Here is a 27,500-nt window from a genome sequence, read left to right as displayed (position 1 = left end):
AAACAAACAAACAAACAGACAGACAAAAACAAAAAACAAATAAATGGTATAATCTAATCTAATCTAATCTAATCTAATCCAATCTAATCTAATCAAATGTAATATAATGGGCCAATGTTAATTAAGTAAAAAATTTAAATATTTATATAAAACTTGAAATAAATAAGTAAACAAACAAACAAAAAAGCAAACAAATAAATAAATGGTATAATATAATATGACATGATATATGATGTAATAGGATATGATATGAATTAATGGGCCAAAGTTAAATAAAAAAAATAAAATGTTTAATATAAAAATTATAAATAAACAAGTAAACAAACAAACAAATAACTCAAAATGTTATAAATAAAAACAATCATGCTTATTTATTTATAGATTAATAAATAAATCATTCTAATTCATTTATAATTAGTGTTATATTCTGTGGGTGATGCACCATTTTAAGCGGTAATTTTTTGCTAATGGTCAGACTTCTGAACGAGAGACACAGAAAGGAATAACAAACGTACACTCTTCCAGGTGTGCTCATATCCATCCACGTTAAAGACAGGCAGCACAAAGACATCCATCTCATTCAGCAGGCTGGTCATCTGAGCGTCAGTCCCGTAAGTGGTCACGGCCTAACCACAAGGAAAGGATACAGCATCACGGATTACTTCTAACCATGTGACATTATGAGGAACTAAAACTAAATATTATAGACATTCATACAAGCCTGTAATTTAAAAAAAAAATACATCATGGCATTCCTGTTAAAACCCGGTGAAAATTTAGTGTCTACAAACAGACTCATTATTTAAAATCAATAATTAATGCTAAAGGTGGGCACGGTGGCTTAGTGGTTAGCACGTTTGCCTCACACCTCCAGGGTTGTGGGTTCGATTCCCACCTCCGCCTTGTGTGTGTGGAGTTTGCGTGTTCTCCCCGTGCCTCGGGGGTTTCCTCCGGGTACTCCGGTTTCCTCCCCCGGTCCAAAGACATGCATGGTAGGTTGATTGGCATCTCTGAAAAATTGTCCGTAGTGTGTGATTGCATGAGTGAATGAGAGTGTGTGTGTGTGTGTGCCCTGTGATGGGTTGGCACTCCATCCAGGGTGTATCCTGCCTTGATGCCCGATGACGCCTGAGATAGGCACAGGCTCCCCGTGACCCGAGGTAGTTCGGATAAGCGGTAGAAAATGAGTGAGTGAGAGTGAATTAATCCAAGGTGAAGATGAAGGATGAAGGTTTCAAGGTTATTATAAATGATTATAATAATTGTAGACAGGTCACATGGTCACAGTAACAAACACCTCACCACGCTAGATGAAGTGTTAGGGCCACTACAATTAATTGCCCACCTACTGTATTATTTGCACCAGCCCACTCTAATATAATTGGCTGGAATTGGCCCTTTTCACAGCACTATTCTGGTAGTGTTTATTTCTTACAAACACCCCTTTGATAGTGTGAGTGTTTGGTGCTGAAAGTCTGTGAGTGAGTGAGTGAGTGAGTGAGTGAGTGAGTGAGTGAGTGAGTGAATTTGGCTTCACCTCCTGGATGAACCACTGACAGAAAGCGGGGCTGATCCACTCGCGGGCGTGGATTCCACAATCCAGGAAGATGGCAGGTTTTGTGGAGCCAGTGTTCTTTCCAATCTGTGAAAAAATAAAAAGTAAATTCATCAGCAAATATTCCTCTAAATTTAAAATGGAGCAATGGCATTTAATTGAGGTCACTAAGCCTCAAGTCAGCGATACGGCAGCACTGATCACTTTAACATTAAATAGCATTTATCATATTTCTTTTGAATAAAATATGAAGATGAGCAGAAATACTATGAAATCTTTTTTACAAGAGTGACCTGGCCAAGAAGGCAGCAAAAGTTTGATCTCAAACCCAAAATATACTGTATATGGTATGTAGCACAAATGAACAAATCATTTGTCCTTGCTCTTCCGATAGTTATGGAGGGTTTTGTACAGTATGTCACGCTCTGATATGAAACACAACACCCACCTTGAGCAGATGCATGTTGCGGCCCTCGTACGTTTTCCCAATCGTCGACCGGCTGATAAGAGCAGGGTTGCCCGAGGTGATGGAGCTGACCCAGGCCTCGATCTGTCCATCACATCACATCACATCACATCAGACCAGTATGCCATTAGAACACATACTCTACACAGACTGACTGAGAAACATTAGCTAGGTGTGTGGAGAAAAAAAATACACACATCTGTCCAGCTGTTGTACTTCATGTAGTTGTGGGCTTTGGTCTGCTGGTGGTTGTCAAACTGCTGTCTCATAGCCGTATGCATGTCCTCAATCAGCACTCTGTAACACACACACACACACACACACACACACACACACACAAACTCAACTCTTTAACACAATTCAAATAAATATATTAGGGAAAACTATATGCAGAAGCAATTTTGAAAATAACTGACACACCTTTCTTTATATGAAATAATACCGAAAAAAGTGCAGAATTTCTACATTAGTAATCAGTATTAGAAATCAGTAGTCTACATTAAAATATTGTATTTACTGTAATAATATAGAAGTGTATACTATACTATCTACTAAACGCTAGCCAGAATCTAACATTGATGAAAGTCTTTGTTTCTAAATTGAAACTTTTTCCTTCGTTCACATTCAGGTCCATTCTGCTCCTTTTAACGGACTCACTGGTTGTCCATGCCGCTCTGTTGCAGCATGACGGAAAACATGTCAGCGTGAGAAGCAGGGATGTGGACATCGACTTCGGTGAACTCTGTGATCAGGTCAGCACTGTCAGGGCTCCAAAAGTCCACCTGCAGAGGTCGTAACAGACACCACACTGTAGTAACTCTCCAGGTCACATCTCTTTAAACGAGATCTAGCTAATCATGCTGAACATGCTAACATTAATATTTACACACTTTCTTTAATACAGTAATCCGGTGCTTCTCAAAGTGGGTTCCGGGAATCTCCAAAGGTTCCTGACGTGTAACCATGGTAACCTTGATGTTTTTTTTACATTTATGCACAGTGGTGGAAATCCTACAATCATCACAACCCACCATGAGCAAAGTTTGTATATTTACTATTAAATTCTTAAAGGTTTTAATTTACCTGGTCATTTGAATTGAATAGATTTTATCCAAACTTTAAAAACATCAACAACAACTCAGAGAACCTCAATTATAGTTCGGGGCAGTTCGCTTTTTTGAAGGGCAGTGGTGCACCAATCGGTTAAAGCTCTGGGTTGTTGATTAGAGGATCAGGGTTCAAGAACCAGCACTGCCAAGCTGCCACTGTTGGGCCCTTGAGCAAGGCCCTTAACTCTCTCTGCTCCAAGGACGCTGTATCATGGCTGACCCTGTGCTCTGACCCTAACCTCCAAAGTTGGGACACGCAAAGTTAAAATCTGACTGTGCTGTAATGTAAATGTGACAAAATAAAGGCCTCTATTTGAATAAAAAGCTCTGTGGCTTTCACATCTGTACTAAATTGGTCTGAGGTATTTATTGTACATTCAAGTGGGATTCTAACATAAAACAGAATTATAGTTATAGGTTATTATAGGGAAAACTAACGGAAATAATATGTAAATAATATATAAATTATGTTACTTTCGTGACAAATCAAGAATCACCATTAATTCTTATCACTTATAGGCATTCGAAAGGCCACTTGAGTTAAATTGAAAACCTGAATAAACGTGTTCTGTTCTAAGGCACCCATATTATTATTTGATCTAAAATGAGTCAGGAGTCTGTTGTTCTTTCAGTGTGTATTAGACGTGTGTTTTCCCTCTGCTTATAACCTAACACTGAATTGTAACTAGTGGTAATTTTAGTGGTTGAAGATAAATCTTTAAAATTTAGATGGTTATGAACAAGCAGTTGTCACATCTTATATATATATATATATATATATATATATATATATATATATATATATATATATATATATATACATCACTATTTACTTTAAAGATACATTTTTGTGGAAAAAAATTAACATTTTCTTTTTTTTTTTAGAACTTTTTGATTAATATATTGCCTCTAGTAGCCTAAGAAAAAACAGATATACTTATGAAAAACTACAAATTATTAACTTAATCAGCTGGGATGTGTGAAGAAAAGAATTCCATTGAGCTGTAATGTATGTGTGGTGATAATAAAGACTTCTTCTTAAAGCTCTGAGTGTCCACTTTCATATGAGCTTCATATTAACCACCACTGTGGACTGAGACATGACAAAGACATTCAGTGCTCACAGTGGACACTAGCTAATGTTCAATGCAAATTAAAAAACATTTTAATCCCTGCATACTATTCATACATATAGTGATACTTGGTTTGTATTGGTTTGTAATTGGGGATCTGTTGAATATCTGGAGTCATAAATATGACTAAAAAAATGCAAATTATTTGTTGTGATAGATTCTTAAATATCCTCATTATGCAAATTAGCGGTTTGAGAATGAGTCAGTTATTACCTGAGCTTCTATGTTGTGTCTGGTGACTCCTACAGATGTACTTAATTAACACTGTGGTATGATTTTAATGATTTTAATTATTGATCTTATTACTGATCTTATTATTATATCTGAAGTATTGATATTAAGACTTTGATCGCCTTGGACCTAACCGGGTTCAACCATTGAGAATTTGCATATCAAGGTCTTAACAAAGCATAAATCTGAACATTAATATCAATGATCACATTATCAATAACATTTTATTACACAAGAGATCCTCGGTTTGATTGAAATGGTCTAATATAAGTGGTTATAAATACAATCTAATTTAAAAGAAACAAGACTTCGGTTAGCCCTGATAGGTATTTTTTAAATAATACGTACATTAGGGTTATTATTTCATGTTTAATCATCTGTAAAATGAGTTAATATTGAAGTGTATTATTAGAGACTAATTATAAATTTTTAAATGACTGCGAAGTCTACAATGAAGCAATACAACACAGTTTGATGAATAAAGAGTAATACGTTGTGAATAAACTCTTTAAAAGGGTCTAATCTGAGCAATATAATATAAATATGCAAATAGCAAGATCTAATTAACCTGTAATACGAGCTCCTTAAAATACAATGCCATGAATTCATATTTCTCAAGAATGATTAATGGAATAATATAATTTCATTGGTCCTAGATCAGAACCTTGGCTCCGATATCCGCTTTTTTGTCATAAAAAGGTTAGTCGTGACACATAAACGTACCTTCATATTGCTGGCCAGGTCCTTGATGAACGATACGTGCGTATCGCTCACAGGCCACAGACGGAAAACTTTATCCCTGTAGAAATAAAGGAAAAAGAAAAAGGCAAGAGATGTCATGTTTTCACCGCCCTTGTTTTATTCCAATAACGTATTATTTAAAAAAAAAAAAAATTACCCAATGTAGCGGGTCGGCTCACAGAGAGCCAATGCTACCAATCCCAAAAGTAGAAGAGCCTTCATCGTCACGGCTGGTTGACTGTCGATCCCGTCACATCACCTGCTTTTATAATCCCGGATCATCAGGAACGTGCCAATCCCTGACCACCTTTTCACCAACGTATCAGACCAACTGAGTCTTCACTCAATGATTAACACGTGAAGGAGTGTATTTATGGATGCTCTAAAAAAGACGGGGGGTTAAATCCAAGGACACGTGTTTAATAGTGAGAGTAGATGCATGTTTTCAGCTGTTGGTTTAAAAAAGATTGAAAAGGACAAATTAGAATGACGTTTAGGAGATTCAGAGCAACAGGAGAAGAACGTTCACAAAACTGAATGAAATTTTATTTATTCTTTTAATATAAAAAGTGGTACGGTAGCACATATATCTCACAGAGGTATTCATCACGTCTCTCGGCAAACCATTACGTTTAATGTGTACTTTTTAAGGAAGAAGCTTTCAGAGACAACAACAATTCGAGGTTCATAATTATCATGAAACACAACATTTTATATAGATACACGATTAAATGTGTGGCAGTTTAGAAAATAAACATACTTTGACTTCTCAGACTGTTGAAATGTAGAAAATATTCCATTAATGATAAATAACTAATAGTAAAGAATATTTTGATCATCCTTTTAAGATCATGTTGTGTAAAGAACCAAAGAAAAGAATCTAAAATGCCATAGTGTATACAATGCTGCTTTAAAATAAATTGGGATTTATATAAAGTGCAGATCTGAATGATCATAAATACAAGTTCTCCCACTAGAAAGATGCACATAAATGACCCCATAAGTTGTAATTGCGGCTGTGAGATCATTACGATACCCGAATTTCAGAGATGAACTTTCTATTTTGTTCATATTTATTTATTTAGATCAGCAACCTTTCTGCACACTTTTACATTAATTAATTGCATTGTCATCATCAGTAACAGCATTAGCTGCTAAAGCTAATTGAGTATTATGTGTTATTACTTGCACAAACCTGTCGTCGTGTGTGTTTCCTGAACAGGGCATACTCGTTCTTGTACTTGCTTCAGAAGCGGGAAGAGGATCGTTCCGATAGCAAATGAAGTTCACATAACATACATGAGACTTTTTCCATTTTTACTTGCTAGAACTTTACATATTGTAGAGATCCATGCAAAAGACTAAAACAGTTCAGAAAAGTCTGGGGGCTTCAGAACGATTGTTCAAAATGTCAACATTTCAGCATATATATATATATATATTTATTTATATATATATATAAAACTTTCCCAGCCTGCCACACAGATACAACACAAAGATAAAACAAAAGTTGCATAACTAAATACACACATTTGTCGCAATAATCCATTCATTGATAACATTTTTATGATATATAAAACCATACATGTTACTAAGACAACATATTTTAAATACCAATACAAATACCGAAACCAACTATGTACACATTTGACAAATATGAAACGTACTAAAACAATCAGTTTCTATTTACAGCCACATACAGTCTCTAACTCATGACAATTTTACTAGTAAGAGAAAGACAACAGGTGAGCAGTCTTAAATACACAGTTAAGATGAATATATTAAGTTGATCTATCTAAAGCTGAGAATATTTCAGTGTTTTATACATGTTGAGTATCATATCAACTTCTCAAGACCTGAAATTATCTTTTTTTTTGTATCTAAATTGTGTGTGTGGTCCACAAATTCCTCTATATACAAGATTAACTGAGATTAGCAATGAGAATGGAATGATTTTTAATCATGAGATCTCCTGTAGATCCCTGATGCATCTATGTCTAAATGTATGTTTAATTATTTTCTTCAGACGTTAAGAACAATGTTAATAAAAATACAGCGATTAAAATGCATCTTCCCCGTGTCATTTCTCCGAATCTGGTCTAAGCGTTTAAACCCGACATCACATCTTCATTCTGAACCACGCACTAGCTTTAGGCTACATCTGCACTGTCCTGTTTGATAAGCTGTACTGTTTTGTTTACTTGCACCAAAGAGAAGTTGAGTGGAAAAAGTTGAGTGGAATTTTATAATTATTCATTCAACCTGATTAAAGCAAGTGATAATTTTTTGTACGACCGAGAGAAAAAACAAACAAACAAACAAACAAAAAAAAAAACCCAACTACTGTGACCACAAATTTTCCTTTACTTTGAAGGTCATCATCTGACTAGCTCACAATTTCTGCCCTGATTCTTTTTCACTTATGTGGTTTAATGGTACATTAACCATTATTAATTAAGGTACATTAACCATAATTAAATTCAGTGACATGGCGATTAAACCTGTTCAATGAAAATGTGATGCTTAAGAAGTCAGTAGGTCATTTTGTGTTGTGTTAAAAATTAAATTAACAAATTTTGTCAATTTTGGACAAGTTGGTAGGAGTTAAGCTAGCTACAGAAACACATAACTACAGGGCAGTGATAGCTCAGTGGTGAACCTTAGTTGGTAGACTAATCAGAAAGTTGTCAAATCCCAGGTCCACCAAACTGCCTCTTGTCGGCCCTTGAGCAAGGCCCTTAACCCTCAGCTACTCAGTTGTATAAGAGAAACAAATATTAGAAATTTGGTTATCTTTGGGGGGCACGATGGCTTAGTGGTTAGCACATTCGCCTCACACCTCCAAGGTTGTGGTTCGATTCCCGCCTCCGCCTTGTGTGTGTGGAGTTTGCTTGTTCTCCCCGTGCCTCGGGGGTTTCCTTCGGGTACTCCGGTTTCCTCCCCAGTTCAAAGACATGCATGGTAGGTTGATTGGCATCTCTGGAAAATTGTCCGTAGTGCGTGAGTGAATGAGAGTGTGTGTGTGTGCCCTGTGATGGGTTGGCACTCCGTCCAGGGTGTATCCTGTCTTGATGCCCGATGACGCCTGAGATAGGCACAGGCTCCCCGTGACCCGAGTGAAATGAGTGAGTGAGTGAGTGGTTATCTTTGCTTAAGTAATGGATGGAGGCTGAAGATTTGGGGACCAATAGAGGTCAAAAAACCCTCACAATGCAATAATATAATACATACAAGCTATCCATCCCCCCCCATTCTTAAACTTTTTATACATATAAATCATAAAAATATAATTGTACCCATATACATAAATATTTTAAATAGTTTGTCTGCAAAGCGCTCTCTGACTAAACATTTTGACAACCTTTGCACTGGTTGATTGCATGTTTACATAACTAGAACCTGAAGTAGTGTTTACATTGATTTTCCCATCAGACTAGCCAAGTTTGATTAGTAATACCACTAATAGACTGGTGTTTCACAATATGTACATAACCTTGCATTAAAAATAGACAAGGATTTACTGGAATACAGGACAGAGCTTAGACGAACATGTTACAGAGAGCAAGAAGGTTCATTTAGGACAGTTTAGCTTCATAAAAAGTTTATCTTTATCTTGTCTATCTTAGTTGTTATGAACACAAGTCAAGAAATGTGTAAGATATTATGAGTATGGACTGGAGGGAGCTGGATGTGACCTTTGTGGAAGTGGGTTAGGAGCTCAAGTGAGCTTAAAACAAATCTTCAACTAATTCATGCTGTAAGCAGACTTGTGTCTGTACAAACTTGTGTCTGTAATTCAACTGTACTGCTTTCTTCTTGAAGTCAACTACGACTACATATAATGTTTAAAGCGCTGGCAAAAAAAAAACAAAAAACGTCTTTAAAGTCTTGTATTTGTTAGTTGTGACGTGACTTACGCAGTGTAAACAAAGTTGCCAAATATCATAAAATAATCCCAATAGACAAGCAGCACTGAAACATATAGTTTCTGCAAAATGTTTTTTTTTGGCACTGGCATTGAAGTTCAGAACAACTAAAGCAATGCCTTAATTTACACCCAGTTTGGCAAAATAAAATAAATCTCACACTAAACTGGCCTCTGCTAACAGCCTGTAGTGTAGTATATGAAGGAAAAGCACTTGCCAGTGTGCATGCTGCTCATTTTCGGATTGAAACGGGATGGAAAAACCCTACACTTCATTTGAAACTATTATGGTAAAATATGTATTAATAGTTTGAAGATCTTTAAACTTAAAGACAAACAGTTAAGCAAGAAAGATGACCTTCGCACTGTGCTAAGTCTTTGGGTCTTCCACGGTGTTAGTGTTATACTCAGAGTCTTTCTTAGACAGACGCAGCACTTGAGAAGCTCTGGTGGACAGAGTAGTCATCTTGGTGCTGATACTGGAATTTCTCGTAACAGGTCTTGACTCACAGTGCAGCAACCTCAGGAGGTTCTTGCGAAAGTTGTGACCTACGAAGCCATAGAGAATAGGGTTAATGCAACTGTTAATGTAAGCCAGGCATATGCTGAAGGGCATAGCTGTGTCGATGACATCCAGAACATGGCAGTCTTTCAGCACTCCTAGCATTGCCAGAAGCTCTATGAAGTGGAAGACCTGGTGAGGAGCCCAGCAGACGAAGAAGGCCAGGACAGCAGCAGCTAGCATACGCAAAGTCTCGTCTTCCTGAGAGCGTGAGCTCTTCCTCAGCAAACCTTTGGCTTTCAACAGGGCACAACCCATCAGGCAGTTACAGGTGATGATGATAAAGAAAGGCACAAGGAACCCCAGTACACTCTTCAAAATGCTGAGAGACACCAGAAGATGGATCTGCTTGTTACTCAAGATTCCACAAAGTGTAGAGGGGTGATCTTTGACCTTGTAAATGTCCCTGCTTAGTGCAGTAGGCATGCTCAGAACAAAGGCAAAAACCCACACAAGAACGCAGATAATTCGGGCATAGAGGAGCGTACGCCGCCGCTGTGAGCCCATGGGGTGAACGATGGCCAAGTAGCGATCCACACTGAGTGCAGTCAGGAAAAATATACTAGTGTAGAGGTTGAAGATAGCCAGACCTGCACTGGCTTTGCACAGAAGACTTCCAAATGGCCAGTGGTAGCCCAAGGCAGTGAACGTTGCCCACATGGGCAGAGTGACAAGGAAGGTAAGATCCGATACAGCCAAATTGAGCAAGAACACATTGGCGACTGTCTTCAGCTTCATGTAGCGATAGATAACAGCAACAACCATGCTGTTACCCACCATCCCAATTATGAAGTTGCAAGCGTAGACAACGGGTACAAAGGTAAAGATGAAATTGTGGCTGCCGGTCATGTTGCACTTCAGTGGCAAAGCCTCGTTCGATTCCGCTGTTAGATTCTCCATTTCTCTATTTATGGTCTTTACACTGTCAAAGGTCGTAAGAGCCTACATTTGCAAACTTGGTGCTACGTCCACAGGGTGCATCTGGCTGATCACTTCTCTAGCACAGTTTTCCGCGGCCTCACCATCGCCTATAAAAGAGAACAACAAAAATGTCTATCATCATCCAGGAGAAAGGAGAGCTATCATTACCACAGTCATGGGTTGTAAAAACTGGCCCCAAAAGCCAAGTAAGAAACCCTCCTAGGCTGTGTCTTCTCATTAAAACCTCTACAACTAGTGTTTAGATCATTTTTTTGCGAAATAAGACACCACGAACAGCTCATGCTTTATGATATTTATGGTGAGAACAGGCTTTGAAACCATGATGTACGGGCTTTCAAAAACCTGTGGTTGGCCTTTCACAGTTTCCACCATCCAAGTAGTAAAATGCAACAGTAAACATGTACAGTGTTTATGGAAAGGGCTGTTCGTATAGATGCAGCTGCCGGAAAAAAGACGCTGGGGTTATGAGCCGCTCTAATGAAGTACAGCATGTTACAAGCATGCTTGGAAAAGTGCGCCATGAAACGTTTTGAGGTTCAAGTGACGGGGAGAGAGAGGGAGAAAGAGAGAGAGAGAGAGCAAGAGAGAGATGCACAGAGAGATGTTTGTCACATTTCAGACTCTGTGGAGGCTGGGACTCAGCGTGTGAGCATCTAATCAGCACACACCTAAACAAACAGGTCACCAGGGGTCCGGTCTGTGGAAACTTGTGAGAAAATCCAACATGTTTACCGTGGCGAGTCAGCCTGCAGCTCTGCTTTAAAAACGTCTCATTAAAGGATGTAAAATAAAATGTGGAAAAACGAGTAGCGATATGTCACTTAAGGTTTAATGGGACTAAGCATGGTGCTTTTGGTAGCCTTGCCCTTTTCTCAATGATTGTAATTTAGCTTTTAATTAGATCACTCAGATCAGCAGACATTAGCCTAGTGCACTTTAAAATTAAGCTCTAGAAAAAGAGCTGGGTTTTTATATACAATTCTTTAACTCTAGCATGTCATTTTGAACACCAGACACTTTATATGTAAATCATATACTATGGCCTTCACAGTATTAGACAGTGCTTTCCAACATCATCACAACACCGAACAATGGAAAATGATTTGAGATTTTTTTTTAAATCACTTAAGAACACTTTACATGAGGCACAATAATGCTTGTGGTTTGACTTCTACAGACCTACCGGCTCCAGTTGGACTCTGTGATACTAAAGAAGAGATGTGATCCTTACACCAGTACATTTATTTGACTGTATATTTATAATCACACCCTCCAGTGTCACCTATATGAGGATGAGGTTCCCCTTTTGAGTCTGGTTCCTCTCAAGCTTTCTTCCTTTACCAATTTAAGGGAGTTTTTCCTCACCACTGCTGCCTAAATCACCTCAGACTTGCTCATTGAGGATAAACACATACACATTGTGAACTATATATATCTAATTTTTATTATTTATTATATTAATTCTTTATATTATTCCTTATGTTTTCCTTCTGTTCTATGTTTATGTTCTGTAAAGTTGCTTTGAGACAATGTCTATTGTAAAAAGCGCTATACAAATAAACTTGAATTGAACTGAATCGAACTTACACATTTTGTGTTGTGCTTTGTTTACACAATTTGTCACCTGTCTTTATAATTTATATTATTCATTTTTATTTTAATGAAATTCTGCAATCTTTTTTCTTTATTATTATTATTATTATTATTATTATTATTATTATTATTATTATTATTATTATTATTATTATTGCTTATACTCTACAACTTACACTCAAGTTCACTTTGTCTCTCTAATGGTTTTATATGTTTAATATGTTTAATATAGACATTTCAGTGTACAACATACTGTATACACCTCAGTACACATTTCATTAATCAAGGCAATACACTTGCAGAAGTTGTATAACTTTCATAAAAGTTCTCTGTTTATTTATTCTAAATTTTTCTTTTTTAACTTCAGTGTTATGTCTAAATGTCCTTGCTGCTGTCAGAGAGTTGCCACACCGTGTTTCACTGTATTGTATACAGTATACAGTAATAGCGATAAAATACAGGTATCTTACCTCAACTTAATAAGATTAACAATAAAATTACAACAAGAACCACTACTTCTTCAAATACTGCTACTTCTAAAACTACTAATAAAATCAATGTACTACTACTAATTATTAATTATTATAATGCCAATGCTACTACTTCTAATAGAATAGAATTATTTATTATGTCACATATACATTACAGCACAGTGAAATTCTTTCTTCACATATCCCAACTTTGGAGGTTGTGGCAAGAGCACAGGGTCAGCCATGATACAGCCCCCTTGGAGCAGTGAGGGTTAAGGGCCTTGCTTAAGGGCCCAACAGTGGCAGCTCAGCAGTGCTGGGGTTTGAACCCTGATTCGCCAATCAACAACTCAGAGCTTTAACCAATTGAGCCACCACTGCCACATATACTATTGCTACTGCTAAAACAGATCAGTGCTGTTTCTACTACTACAGTACATCTACTGCTAATATTAAAATCAATGCTACTACGTCTACTATTATAGTACCCATTTAATAAAAATCAACGTCAACCAAATACACCATCTTCACCATCACTACTACTACTACTACTACTACTACTAATAATAATAATAATAATAATAACAATAATAAATCTTTCTTTTTCTTTTTAGTTTTTTCTCTCTGCTGTATTTTCATATTTCTGCACTAATCTGTCTATTTGTTTCACTGATTTAATATGATGGAATGTGTTTGCTGATCTAATCTAATCTAATCTAGTCTAATCTAATCTACCAATAAAGACTCGGATGTACAGCCTGCGTACGCTGTGTTACAGCTAAAGACCACAAGAGAGCAGACTTGAGCAGCTGTGTGAACCTGACACATTAACCTGACCCTCACTGAACACTGGAACAAACGCCTCAATATTAAAAAGCACAGTTATATTATTATTATTATTATTAATAATATGAATATTGACATTACAAACATATTTTTTTTACTCTCCACCCTACATACCAACCTCAGTCCATATCCATTTTAGCCACACATCAAGCTGCTGTAACTGATCACATTTCAGGACGTGATCCATTTTAATTGCAACAATAATATGTCATATTTTAAGCGGTATAATATTTTCATTAGAGTGGTATCGTGTGTGTGTGTGTGTGTGTGTGTGTGTGTGTGTGCGTCACATGAGCTGGAGATTTGCTCTGGTTTCACAGCGAAGGCCTCCCGGTGTAACAGAAACAGCTTTATTAGTTACAGATGTGGTGTTTGTTGCAGGAGAGGAACATTAGGGTGCCAAAAACAACAGAGCGATGAAATAACACCCCGAGTTTCCTGCACATGTCCTACACTCACTACAGCGTCCCTGCAGATGGAACAGACCTGTTCGTACTCCTTAATGCAAAAAACCCACAAAGTTCTATACAGCAAGTGGACACAGCACATGACAGAGACATGCCCTGACCTCTGGAGTTATTATTAGTTCAACATATTTCTATGTTATTTGCCAAAATATACCATATGTTCTTTTACATTTACTGTGAGCAATTTTATTTTACTTATTCTTATTAAACACAGACTTCTTAAAAGATTTCTTTTACCTTCTATCTATCTATCTATCTATCTATCTATCTATCTATCTATCTATCTATCTATCTATCTATCTATCTATCTATCGATCTATACTTTATCATTGATGGTTATTTTTTATTTGTCCATTAGAAGAAGAAAAAGAAGAATATATAAAAATACAAATACGAAAAAGAAGAAGAAACTAGAAATAAAAAAAGAAGACTAAAAATACAATAATAATAATAATAATAATAATAATAATAATAATAATAATAATAATAATAATAATAATAATAATTAACAGAAGAAGAAGAAGATGAAGAAGAAAAATATGAAAAAGAAGAAAAAATAGGAAGTAGAATATGAAAAAGAGAAAAATAGGAAAAAAGTAATAACAACTAACAGAAGATGGAGGAGAAGAAGAATAAGAAGAATAAGAAGAAGAAGAAGAAGAAGAAGAAGAAGAAGAAGAAGAAGAAGAAGAAGAAGAAAACATGAAAAAGAAGAATAAATAGGAAGTAGAATATGAAAAAGTGAAAAATATGAAAAAAAGATGGAGGAGGAGAAGAAGAACAAAATCAAACATAGGTTTTTAATTGGTAGTAGTACCAATTGGGCAAGTAGTACGTGTGGAGGTTATTTGTCATATCAAACCATTCATTAAACCTGGGCTGGGGTGGAGTCATCCTGGATAAGACCACCGCCCATCAGGAGAGAAATATTTCATCATAGAACAAAATATTATTTGTCAGAACAACAGTATTTATTTGCGGTCATGTTTCCCTCTAATGGACTCAAATTTTCCGTTAACTTGCCAAGCATCTGTTTATGTATACGTACATGATGGTTGAGATTATAAGCGACAACAAAAAAAATAGAAAAAGAGAGTGTGAGAAAGTCTCGTGGAGTAATTGCACATGTTTAGTTATTTCCACAGCATATTTTCAGAAGAAGAAGTCTGTCAGTGGGTTGTGATTTAGGCACATGGGGTCATGGTGGGTCAGGAACCCTGGGGCCAACACAGTGACAGTCACAGAAATGAAATACAGGACCTGCTCTTAAACATGACTCTGTGTTCTAGCTCAAGCTATAACGGACTTCTTGAAAATGATCTAACCAACAGCATACTAGCTGAATTCATGATAGAGGTACAAATGACACATTTGGGCTTTTCGGACGTGAAATATAATCTTTTGGGTAACTGTAAACAGAATCCTGGGATATTGTAGTTAGAGTTTTCACACTGCTCATACGTTTCCCAGGATTAACCCTGAATCCTGGCTATACATAATCTGATGTTTCACACGGTACTTTACTAAACAATGGATTAACCTTCTTCTCATTTGCGTTTTTGCACATCAACAACCGTCACTGGATATTTGTTGTAATATTTAAAGCACAAGAAGTAAATGTTCAATATCTTTAATATTCAACACAAAAAATTTACACTATTTCTAAGCCCCTATTCAAATGTAAGCAAATAAGTGATATTACTATATCACTTATTACTACTATATCAGTAGAAGCGTGTGATCAGATGACACTCCGATGGGTTTGATCTGAAATGGATCGTAAGGTTTTATACAAACTCGTAGAGTTTATACAAACTTTCGGTCCGTGAACCGAAAACTGAGAAACTCGGACGTTCAGAAAAATATTTCAAAGATTTGATTTTTGAATTTGAGATTTTCTGACATGTCAGAAGTAATCAACAATGATCATGAAAGTAGTATCAAATAAAAAATAGTCTATGATAAATAAAAATAATAAAAATATCGAACAATAAAATAATCAGTTTGTATTTGCTAGATTTTGTTGATATTTGTCCATGTGTTTAATGATATAGTAGTGACGTATCTTGGCAATACTTGCACATAATATTATTAGAAATAAAAACAAATTGGATACGAAATTAGAAACAAGTGCAAAATTAAAGAATTGTAACTCTCAGACTCCATTGTACTCTCCATGTAATATGATTAATTTCTTAATATTATTAATTTTTTCAGAGCTGCAATTTTAAGGTACAATTGTGATTTATATAACCAATTGAATGCTACCAGTAATTACAGATTTTGGAACAAATCTGCAGTGAACAGGAAACTAATTTTTCTGAGAAATGAGCCATAGCTATAAAGAGAAGGTAGAGTAGTGGAGAAATTTATACCAATGTTGGACATAAAGTCCCAGAATGTATTGCAGCTATACAACGCCCTTGTTGCACTGAGTTGTGTCACAGACCCTGCTTCCCTAGTTGGATGGAATTAGCATTAGCATGAGAGGATGAGAAGGTTAACGAAAGGAATAAAGCTCTGCTACATCACTTCTTTTACTTAAAGATGATGTGAGGGTTAAAAAACATTTCACAAATGTTACTAGGTAGTCAAACAGCATTGTGGGTAATCAAACTACAGTGAGAATAGAGGGCCAGACCTAGAGGAAGCTCATGGTTAAGGGATATGTTTTGGATTTAGGAGTCAATTTTTCAAGGAGGCGCCTAGGGTTAGTATTTGGGTTATTGGAATGCTTTGGATATTTTTTGCATTGTGTTAACATGTGTGCATTTTATTTATACAAATTTCTGCACACGTATAAGAAATTTCCAGTCATGTCCACATGTGCCGAATGTTTTCGACATCCTTAATAAAGCAAATTACTGTATGTCTGAACAAACACATATATCTAAAATGAATCCAATCCAAGCTTCGATGAAAGAACACAAATGTCGGACCCACTTATTTAACTCAGTCAAATCTTTCGATCTACAAACATGTCTCCAAACTTCAGCATTTTTTAAAAGTCCTCACGAGATCCATAAAACTCTAACATCTGCATTCTTGCTGCACGACACCCCGGAGGACGATGATGAAATCTCAGCCGAGAAGGTGCGTTTGGTCCAGCTTTAAACAGTGACCAAACTATCTGTGCTACTCTTAAAAGCAGCGGTTGTTAACGCCATCTGGCAAAAAGAGGCGCCAGGCACTCGAAAGTGCTCCGTGATCAAGTTAATGAGTCATTTAATCCTCCGTCTCCTGCTGAGCTTAGGGCCGGGCTGGAAATGCACCGCATCAGCACAACTGTGGCCACTATAAAAACAATTATCCACTTCTGCGTCGCACTGTGACGGCAGACACGCTCCTCCGCCTGAGCTCTGCTCAAAACGCATGTATACTTAAGAGCAGATGCCACGCCGAGCGCTCAGCGAGCAAGACGATGTAAATTTACATGAAGAAGTTACACGAGCTATCTGATATCGCTTAAAGGAAAACCTCAATCCGGATCACGTTCAATATGTTTATAGATCTATTTCTAAATGAATTCTGGTGCTAATATGTTGCTTTGGTAGGATTTCTGTGAAAAATTAGCAGATGTTTGGCGGGTTTAGCTCCCATGTATCTAACCAGTCTTCTAACACGCTAAAATCCTTCACGCTCTTTGAGATCACAAAACTCAGGACTTTCTAATCTCTTTACCCAGACATAGATATAATACATCCTACAACCATGCTTCAGTAGATCTGATCAAATCCACATTATCATTTAGCGCTATGCTAATTCCTCTCCACTGCTTCTCTTTTTCTACCCATTAAAAGGCATTCTGAGATTGCACCAGCTCCAGCTGTGTTCTGTGTCATAAAGATTTCAGACCTTTTTTGAGATGAGGCCAAACCTGTGAGGATCCTAAGGCATGTAAAGCTACCAGCTCCAGTTACATTCTGTGTCATGAAGTTTTCAGACATTTTAAGAGGAGATGCCAAATCCATGTGGTCTTTGAGGACAACAACCTCTAAACAACCCTCCAGTGTCACCCAAATGAGGATGAGGTTCACTTGTGGTTCCTCTCAAGGTTTCTTTCTCTTCCATCTACAGTAATACCACTTTTCCACCAAGGCAGTTTGAGTGCTGGTTCGGAGCCTAATTTAAAATCAATTATTTCTTTTTCGACACCCAAAGCACTGGCTCTAAACCAGGAAAAGTGGTTCTTAAGTAGCACCAAAACGTTTCTGGTCTAGACTTATGAACCACTTGCATCAGGGGCTGGGGGTGGGGTTACTGTGACCAACAAGACAAAAGAGAACGTTGTTAGTGCCATTTTTAAATAATTTTAAATCAGGATTCACAGTGTTTGGATGCCAATGTAAGTTTGCTAAGCCATGAGCATTAACAGTAAAGCAACATCCACCATTGTTGATGTGGGGTTTGTGTTTGTGTTTGCCGCTGTACAACGTTGCTGTATAATGTTGTATACAGTGGTGAAATACTTGGCCCTGTGATGGCTCTCTAGCCCATGGAAAGGCAAACCGGTTCTTAGAAGGCTTGCCAGTGGAACCAACTTCGAACCAGCACCAGCACTAGCTCTGAACCAGCACAAAGTTCTTTCTGGTGGAAAGGGGGCATAAGGGACAAACACATTTAATTTAAGTCTAATATTAATCTTGAATCTTTGTATAATATTCATATTTGTATTATATTAATTTTTTTCTTATGTTTTGTAAAGCTGATTTGAGACAATGTCCAGTGTTAAAAGCGCAATGCAAATACAACTGAATTGAATTGAATTGTATATTGGACAAGAACATAACAACAAAATGTCACTCAACTTAAACAAGACATGGTACTAACCAAAAACGAGAGCACTAGAAAACAACATAGCTGTCAGAACTCAGCCCGGACTTTTGGCCATGTGCGTTTGTGTACAGTATGTTTCGTGTCACGTGTCTGCCCGCCTTTGTTTACTCCTCCCCGTCTCTACACACCTGTTCCCTATAGTTAATTATGTCTATATAACAGTGCTGCATTGCAGATGGCAGCGCAGAATCATCGTCAGTGAATTCATCAGTGTATTTTCAGTGTAACATCAGTGTACCCTTGTCCTTTGTCCTATTTAGTTTTTGTCTGTATTCCTGTTTTATGTTTATTATTTATTAAACCATCTCTGGAAAAATTGTCCCTAGTGTGTGATTGCGTGAGTGAATGAATGTGTGTGTGTGCCCTGTGATGGGTTGGCACTCCGTCCAGGGTGTATCCTGCCTTGATGCCCAATGACGCCTGAGATAGGCACAGGCTCGCCGTGACCCGAGGTAGTTCGGATAAGCGTTAGAAGATAATGAATTTATTAAACCCTACTCATTTGAAGCTATCCTGTATCTGGGTCTGTCTTCCTCCTCCCAATGTGACAATGACATTGTGATGTAATCAATGACTCGTCAGAGTCGACACAAAAGGAGGAGTATAAATAACAAGCCACATTAGGAGTAATGGGAATCAGGTGAATTCATACAAGATATAATAACAACATACACAACAACACACCTGACAGCAAACCCAAGAGTAACTAGCAGCAACTCTTAAACTCAAGTGCTTCTTTTCTCTATTACGTCATTTTTTGAATGCTTCACAACCTGGTTATTTTGTCAAGTTTTTTTGCCAAAATGTTCACACTGTATCACACTGAGCTTTTAGATACAGATTTCGTCAGTTTATATAAACATTTTAATGGGAAAAATCAGCACTGTATTACACAGAAACTGATTCTGCACCTTTGTGTGTATACAGTACTTTTATTTTTGTAGTAAGGTGTTACATGTGAACAAAGATAATTCATATGTATATGCAAATGTCTAAAATTTCTAAATTGTAAAGTCACATGTTTTTTTTTAAGATTACAGAAAATTGCCAGAAGTTCCTTTGCCAATTTTAATGACAAAAGAAAATTCATTCATTCATTTTCTACCGCTTATCTGAACTACCTCGGGTCACGGGGAGCCTGTGCCTATCTCAGGCGTCATCGGGCATCAAGGCAGGATACACCCTGGACGGAGTGCCAACCCATCACAGGGCACACACACACTCTCATTCACTCAATCACACACTACGGACAATTTTCTAGAGATGCCAATCAACCTACCATGCATGTCTTTGGACCGGGGGAGGAAACCGGAGTACCCGGAGGAAACCCCCGAGGCATGGGGAGAACATGCAAACTCCACACACACAAGGCGGAGGCGGGAATCGAACCCCGACCCTGGAGGTGTGAGGCGAACGTGCTAACCACTACGCCACCGTGCCCCCCTACAAAAGAACATGTATAAGTTAAAGAAGTGAAGAAGAGTCGGCTTTAATCGTTGAACCATGTGTGCTTAGTTATTGTGCAAATTGTAGATAATTGTACTTCCTGTTTTACTGTGAGTGGATCAGCTGATCCTCATATTTTGATTCTGGCACAGGTTTTACCCCGGATGCCCTTTCTGACACAACCCTCCCATTTTATTCAGAATAGAGACCAGCACTGAGAGTTAACCCCTCTGTGGCTGAGTTGGTTCCCTATTCAGGAATCGAACCTGGGTTAAAGTGGTGAGAGCACAGAATCTTGCTCCTGGACCACCAAGCATTAAAAATAAATAAATAAATAAATAAATAAATAAATAAATAAATAAATAAATAAAAGTTGTATTGAGTTCTTTGGCTCAAAACATAGAAACAGAGAAAAACTGTAACGAGAAGATAAAGTTGTTAAGAGGTTATGGGAAACTTTCGACTTAAAGACCTAGAATTCAATGTAGCTATACAGCACGTTATGGCACAGACTTGGCTCAGCTAATTAGCAGCAGAATCAACATGAAAGTTGAAGCTGATCTGAGGATTAAAGCTCTGCTGCATCACATTTCCCAGGTAGTCAAGCGAATTTAAGGATAATGTAGGAAAATGTTAACGACAAAGACAAATAAAGCAATTTCAAGTCAATTTCATTATACGTAAATTAAATCTAGGATTCTAACAATATGCTAAACATTCACATTGAATCGTTCTTACCGTCAAAATCTCTAAGCAGCGTGCAAAGTGTAGAAACATGAGCGCTCGCTCTGGATGAACTAACAAGCACTCTGTTAGCAGCGTCTGCACTTTATCACTCCTCCACTTACTCACTCCCTCTTAAAGAGCCAAAAATGAAGCAGTGTCATGAACAAAAGGTCTAACAACAGAGCAATATGAGCTTCAAAACAATCCACAGACCCAGACACTATTCAGAGAGGCTTCACTGACTAAACTTAAATAATAGTATGAAAAAAACGAAGTTAGCATAAAACACCACCACAAAAATCATGCTAATGTCATGGATAACATTAAATAGATATCGCAAAGCACCTCATTAAAGCAGAAATATAGCTTAATATTGGATAAACAAAGCAATATCAAGTTTCATATATTTTTTTAAACATAATATAATGTGATTCATAATTATTGACACTCTTTAATATAGTAAGCAAGAATTATTTGCATAAATATTACACACAGTGATTACTATGTTTTACCGAATTGTCAAGATCCTTATAGAGAAAAAGCTATAACTTTATTAATGGTGCTTGCAAAGCAACATCATTACTATTGTGCCGGACAAAACTTCCACGCGTATCTTGTCCCGCAGCTTTTGTCCTAGACCCATGAATGAGGTGTCAAATCGAGTACCGGGTCTCAAAATGGCCTTTTTTCCCATAGACTCCCATTATAAATTTATAGAGGTTTATAACTCTGCAAGCTTTCGAACGATCTACACCAAACTTGGCCAACTCCTTTAGGGTGATACTCTGGACAAAGTTTTAAATTGGTGTTCCGGTTGTGCCGCAGCCCCGCCCCCAAAATATGCAAAATCAAAAAACGTTTTACAACATGGACATGTGACATTTCAAAACACTCAGAACAATGAAGGGAACTTCCTCACATGTATTTTGATGACGTCACGTGATGTCACGTGAAAATAAAAAATTAGCACAACATGGACATGTGACATATCAAAACACTCAGCACAATGAGGAAAACTTCCTCAAGAGTATTCAGATGACGTCACATGCTCGTCTCGACTAGCCACCGGGATTTGCCACGTGCAAGCACCATTCACATTTTCTTCAGGAAATGTACGTTCTAGTTATCCATTATTATCCACTATAATAAACGATACAGTACTTTCACAAGTGAAAATATCATGAACCTGGGCAAGTGTATTTTGATTATTTTGAATATTTTCTTTCAAATCTAGGATTGTTCAGCCTGTTTGAGTGGCTTTTTACTCATCTGAGGATTTGAACTAAGAGAGAAGTTAAAACAAGACTATTTAATAAAAATGAAAAAAGAATTTGTCTCAATATCTTTTATTCTTTCGAGCGCTTCATCTTAAATATCTCATTACCGAATCTAGTTTATAACAAGAATGAAAAAGGACACCTGAGTAGACTGTGATTGTGTGGAAAAGTTTATTATTTCATTTTATTTGAAAGACTTTGCTAAGGTTTTTTGTTTGTTTGTTTGTTTTTTAATACTTTCCAATATGGTTACTGCAGAGCAGAACGAAATTTGCCATTGTTCTGATTTGACTGATTCTCAGTTTTTAACAGAAAGCGGTGTTTATAGTGTTTGTCAGGAGGTGGAGTGGGAATGACGAAAGACTTCTTGGGTTTTAGGACATTGCTGGTCATTCGATGCATTTTGTGTAAACATTTACATTTACATTTACAGCATTTGGCAGAAGCCCTTATCCAGAGCGACTTACATAAGTGCTTAAATCTCTAACATTGAATACATTAATCCTGGCTCACTAGGTTACATAGTTAAGATACCATGAGTTTAAAACATTTGTTCAAAGTTACAATGAAATTGTAAGTGTCAAAGGTTTTTTTTTTTTTTTAAAAATGCGAAAGATAAGGAAAGAAGTGCTAGTTGAAGTGTTTCCTGAATAAGTAGGTCTTCAACCGCCGCTTGAAAATATCCAATGACTCAGCTGTCCGGACCTCTAGGGGAAGTTCGTTCCACCACCTTGGTGCCAGAACAGAGAAGAGTCTTGTAGTATACTTGCCTCTTACCCTGAGAGATGGTGGAACCAGTCGAGCAGTGCTGGTAGATCGGAGGGCGCGGGGTGCAGTGCGAGGAGTGATGAGGGCTTTGAGGTAAGAGGGAGCTGGTCCATTTTTGGCTTTGTAGGCCAGCATCAGTGTTTTGAATCTGATGCGTGCAGCTACCGGAAGCCAGTGGAGGGATCGCAGAAGCGGGGTGGTGTGGAGAACTTTGGCAGGTTGAAAACAAGCCGTGCAGCTGCATTTTGGATCATTTGCAGAGGACGGATTGCGTTTATAGGTAGACCTGCCAGCAGTGCATTGCAGTAATCCAGTCTAGAAATGACAAGAGACTGAACAAGTACCTGAGCAGCCTGTGTGGACAGAAATGGCCGAATCCTTCTAATGTTGTAGAGAAGAAACCGACATGAGCGAGTCACATTAGCAACATGAGAGGAAAAGGACAGTTCATTGTCCATGGTTACCCCAAGGTTGCGAGCTGTGGCTGAAGTGGAGATCAGATCGTTGTGCAATGATATAGCAAGATCAAGATAAAAGTAATGATAAAGGTTTAACAGTTTCTGTTTCAAAAAAACATGACTCTTCTTTTATCTACAAGCTTCTCTTTACCTTAAGAAGGTATTTGTCTCAGTAAAACTCACAAACAATGAATAGAGATTAATAGAAGAAGTTTAGCAACATGATGAAAGTATTTAGAGAACGATGTGTGATCAGACATGACATTAGGACTTTAATAATAATTGAAATGGAACACGCTTTGGTGTATGCGGTTCCTACAAAAAACAGCATTTACTGTTTGCTGCATTGTCGCTGGAGGCAGCAGCGCATTTTAAGCCCCGACGAGACGCCTGGGTGAAAGATCACCTGCGAGTGACGTACTTCCGTTTGGGAGGAGTATAGCGCTGACGTATGTGGCTTGAACAACCACATTCATTTACACCTGTCCAGTTTCATCTGAAATGCGTCCCAGACCACCTCCTGAAGTGGTTTGAACCATCGGATTTATATCTGTCTCCAAAACGTTTCGGAGGGCATTTAGACCAGGGTGTTTTCAACAAATGTTTCATCTGATTCCTTGATCGGAATAAGTGTTTATAATGCACCGGATTAAAAACTGAAATAATAATTTAATGATGATACCTGAACTAGGGGAAGAAAGATAAGTAAGCTACAACTAGGTATTTGGTACATATTAAGTGTATTAATTGTGCAAAGGAGTTAACTTGGCAAAACATGTCGAGTTAAATCAAATTTGAATTGAGTGTAATGTACTTAACATTTTAAGTTAAATGTACTTAGGTTTTCATTACACATTACTTATTTTTTTAAGGCAACCGGTTTCCTCAAATTTTTAAAGTAAATTCAACTTATCTGGGTTTACAGTGTGAAGTGGTTTGAACCATCGGATTTATATCCGTCTCGAAAACGTTTCGGAGGGCATTTAGACCTGGTCTTTTTACCATCGGATAGCTATCTGATCACAGAAAACGCATGAAGTGACCAGGTGTAAAAAGCCCCTAAGAGATATATTTTTTATAGACAAAGTTCTGTTTTTTTTTTCTTTCAGACAAATGACCATTCCATCTCTTAGATGCTCCAACTGCTTGTTCATAAACCTATAAAATATATATTAAATTTTCAAGCACTTTTAAAATTCAGTGTTTCAAATTTATCAACTGAGGGAAAAACACACGTCGAAAACACACAATGAGTCCTGACTCATTTTAGATAAAACTCTTAGTGATAAACTTCTCAGTTTATTCTGATTATAAATGACAGAGGAGACCATTTTGAAAGCCAGCATAGTGGTAAAAAGGTTAAAAAAGTTTAAATGAGTTAGAATCTGTATTTTATATTGTTATAGATAAATTATGGTTACTATATTCACTAGGCTGTATAGTGCTAAAGGGCACCACGTTACAGTAAAGTACACTAAGAGATCACAAAGCTCACTACAAATCATCTGATCATCACCAGAACCTGAAACACAGTTTGTTTGACATGTTTATTGATCTGTGTATTTATAGTTTATCTATATTTTCATATATATATATAAATCCAATACAGGAACACTGCTATGGATATGTTGGGTCTAACACAAGCTACAGAGTATATGGAATGAGAAAGAGAGAGAGAGAGAGAGAGAGAGAGAGAGAGAGAGAGAGAGAGAGAGAGAAAGGTTTAATAATTATATTTCTATACTTTTTATACCACAATCTTCAGAAAAAGGAACAGATTTGCCATTATCATAACTAAAATGATGTCACAAATAAGAAAACAAAAATAAAATAATAATGTTAATGATAGATAGATAGAAATTGGAAAAGAGAAAGAAAGAAATAGCGATAGAGAGAGAGAGAGAGAGAGAGAGAGAGCGCAAAAACAGACACCAATCCCACCTACCACTATTACAGTAACTAAAATTGTGTTTACAACTAAGTTTTACATTATTTATTTATTTATTTGTTTATTTATTTATTTCTTTATTTATTTATTTATTTACAAGCAATTAAATGAGCAATTATCATACATTAGCAAAAGCTTGAGAATTACTCTGCACACCATTATGGTGGCAAAAGCAGATAAAACAGACAGATGGGGTCATATGGGTCAGGAAAGTAGTATAAAAATACATGACTTTAAAATACTCTCAAACACATTCCAGACCATAACAAAAACGGCATCATAAAGAGTCCGGAACAGACGGAGATGTAGCAGGAATTGTTCCCATGTGCATGCTGTTTTCTTTAAAAATTCAAACACTGGATATTATACCATGTTCATAAAAAGAAGCTTTTTCTAAAAAAAAAAAACAAAACAAAAAAAAAAAAAAGGGTAAACAAATTTGCACCTGAACTTCAGCAAGAGTCTTTGGAGCTTCAGAGATAATAAGAACAATAAGTCAATTTACTACAATACAGAGAGGATTACTCCAATGATGAGGAAAAACTCCCTGAGATGATATGAGGAAGAAACCTTGAGAGGAACCAGATTTAGACGTGAACCTCATCCTCCTTTGGGTGACACTGGACAGGAAATAATGTCAATGTACAGTAAATAATGTCCTTTCTACAATGATGAGTCATTAGAGGAAGTGACTCAGTGCTCAATTCCATCTAGGACTTTTTTGTAGAAAGCAATTACACCCCTTCAGAGAACAACTTAGTCTTAAATTTACAGATCTGGGTCATATTTCCAAAGTGTCCCACAAAGGTACCATTTACGCACACACACACCTACACACACACACCCACACACACACACACACACACACATTTCCAGCATTTAGCAGACACCTTTATCCAGAGTGACTTACATTGTCATTTTTTTATACTGAGCAATAGAGGGTTAAGGGCCTTGCTCAGGGGCCCAACAGTGGCAGCTTGGTAGACCTGGGATCTAACTCACCACCTTCCGATTGGTAGCCCAACACCTTAACCACTAGGCTACCACTTGCCCGTTACACACACAGTTCACACACGCACGCACGCACGCACACACACACACACACACACACACACACACACATAGCCAATCCTCTGGAAGAACATGTGGAACATGTTTCTGTGAGGTGGAAGGAAACCAAGAAAACCAGAGAGAACATACTGTACATTTCAGAAACTCCAGAACTTCTTGTTTTGGAATATATTTTCAAAAAATGCATATAACACAGAGTCCCTATAGGTTTAAACCAGAAAGAATGAAGGGTGGCGATAATTATGGTACATCATGAAAAAAATCACAGTAAAACTTTATTAGTTTTTCAGTGTGGTGCGATTACTACAGCTTCACACATTACATTGTGTGCTTGACACATACACATGCAAACACACACACACACACAAACACAAACATGCGCACACACACACGCGCGAAAATTGACGTCAGATGTCCCTCTCAAACAACAGGTTTAAAATACATTACTGACTCAAGCCTGAACAAACATTATTTCCTGTTGTTTCCAAGACACTCACACACAAAGACACACACACACACACATACTAATGCCTGGAGAATTCACTTGAGAGAAATGAAACAACTGATTTAAACTGTTTTATTGGATCAGTCCTGCTACTCTGACTCCGCACATTTCATTCCTTCAGCCTGTTTCCCACACACACACATACACACACACACATTTTAAGAACTGACCTAGAATAATCAAACAAAACCAAAAACCACTTACTTGCATTTAAACTAGAATATAACCCTAACTATATTTACATAAATCTTATTAAATAATAAGATTTTCATTGAATAATCTTAAATATTAAACCCTCTACATTTATGTTAAAAGCCATAAGAAAATCATGTTCCTACTTCACCTACTTTTATTTTATCTCACACAAGTACAGCAATAAACCAGAAAGCAATTCAGTGCAGATGATACAGAAAATCCTTTATGTA

The 27,500-nt window shown here is 37.1% G+C and overlaps 2 protein-coding genes across 2 annotated transcripts in view; both read right to left on the bottom strand.

Annotated features, from left to right (window-relative positions):
* Nucleotides 1–5,537, bottom strand: part of cpb1 (carboxypeptidase B1 (tissue)) — a 10,269-nt gene extending 4,732 nt beyond the window's left edge. Inside the window, exons 1-7 of the mRNA XM_060869580.1 lie at nucleotides 5,393–5,537; nucleotides 5,218–5,293; nucleotides 2,679–2,803; nucleotides 2,219–2,318; nucleotides 2,004–2,105; nucleotides 1,538–1,642; nucleotides 516–626 (exon numbers count right to left, since the gene is read on the bottom strand). Coding sequence (XP_060725563.1) covers nucleotides 516–626; nucleotides 1,538–1,642; nucleotides 2,004–2,105; nucleotides 2,219–2,318; nucleotides 2,679–2,803; nucleotides 5,218–5,293; nucleotides 5,393–5,457 — 684 coding nt within the window. The 5' untranslated portion in view covers nucleotides 5,458–5,537. The remainder of the gene's footprint in view (nucleotides 1–515; nucleotides 627–1,537; nucleotides 1,643–2,003; nucleotides 2,106–2,218; nucleotides 2,319–2,678; nucleotides 2,804–5,217; nucleotides 5,294–5,392) is intronic.
* Nucleotides 5,538–6,693: 1,156 nt separating this feature from the next.
* Nucleotides 6,694–27,500, bottom strand: part of agtr1b (angiotensin II receptor, type 1b) — a 20,983-nt gene continuing 176 nt past the window's right edge. The window contains exon 2 of the mRNA XM_060869587.1: nucleotides 6,694–10,750. Within this exon, the coding sequence (XP_060725570.1) occupies nucleotides 9,531–10,622 (1,092 nt within the window). The 5' untranslated portion in view covers nucleotides 10,623–10,750 and the 3' untranslated portion in view covers nucleotides 6,694–9,530. The remainder of the gene's footprint in view (nucleotides 10,751–27,500) is intronic.

Source organism: Tachysurus vachellii, chromosome 5 (assembly GCF_030014155.1).
Source record: "Tachysurus vachellii isolate PV-2020 chromosome 5, HZAU_Pvac_v1, whole genome shotgun sequence".
NCBI classification, from domain to species: Eukaryota; Metazoa; Chordata; class Actinopteri; order Siluriformes; family Bagridae; genus Tachysurus; species Tachysurus vachellii.
This window is presented reverse-complemented; position numbering and strand designations above follow the sequence as displayed.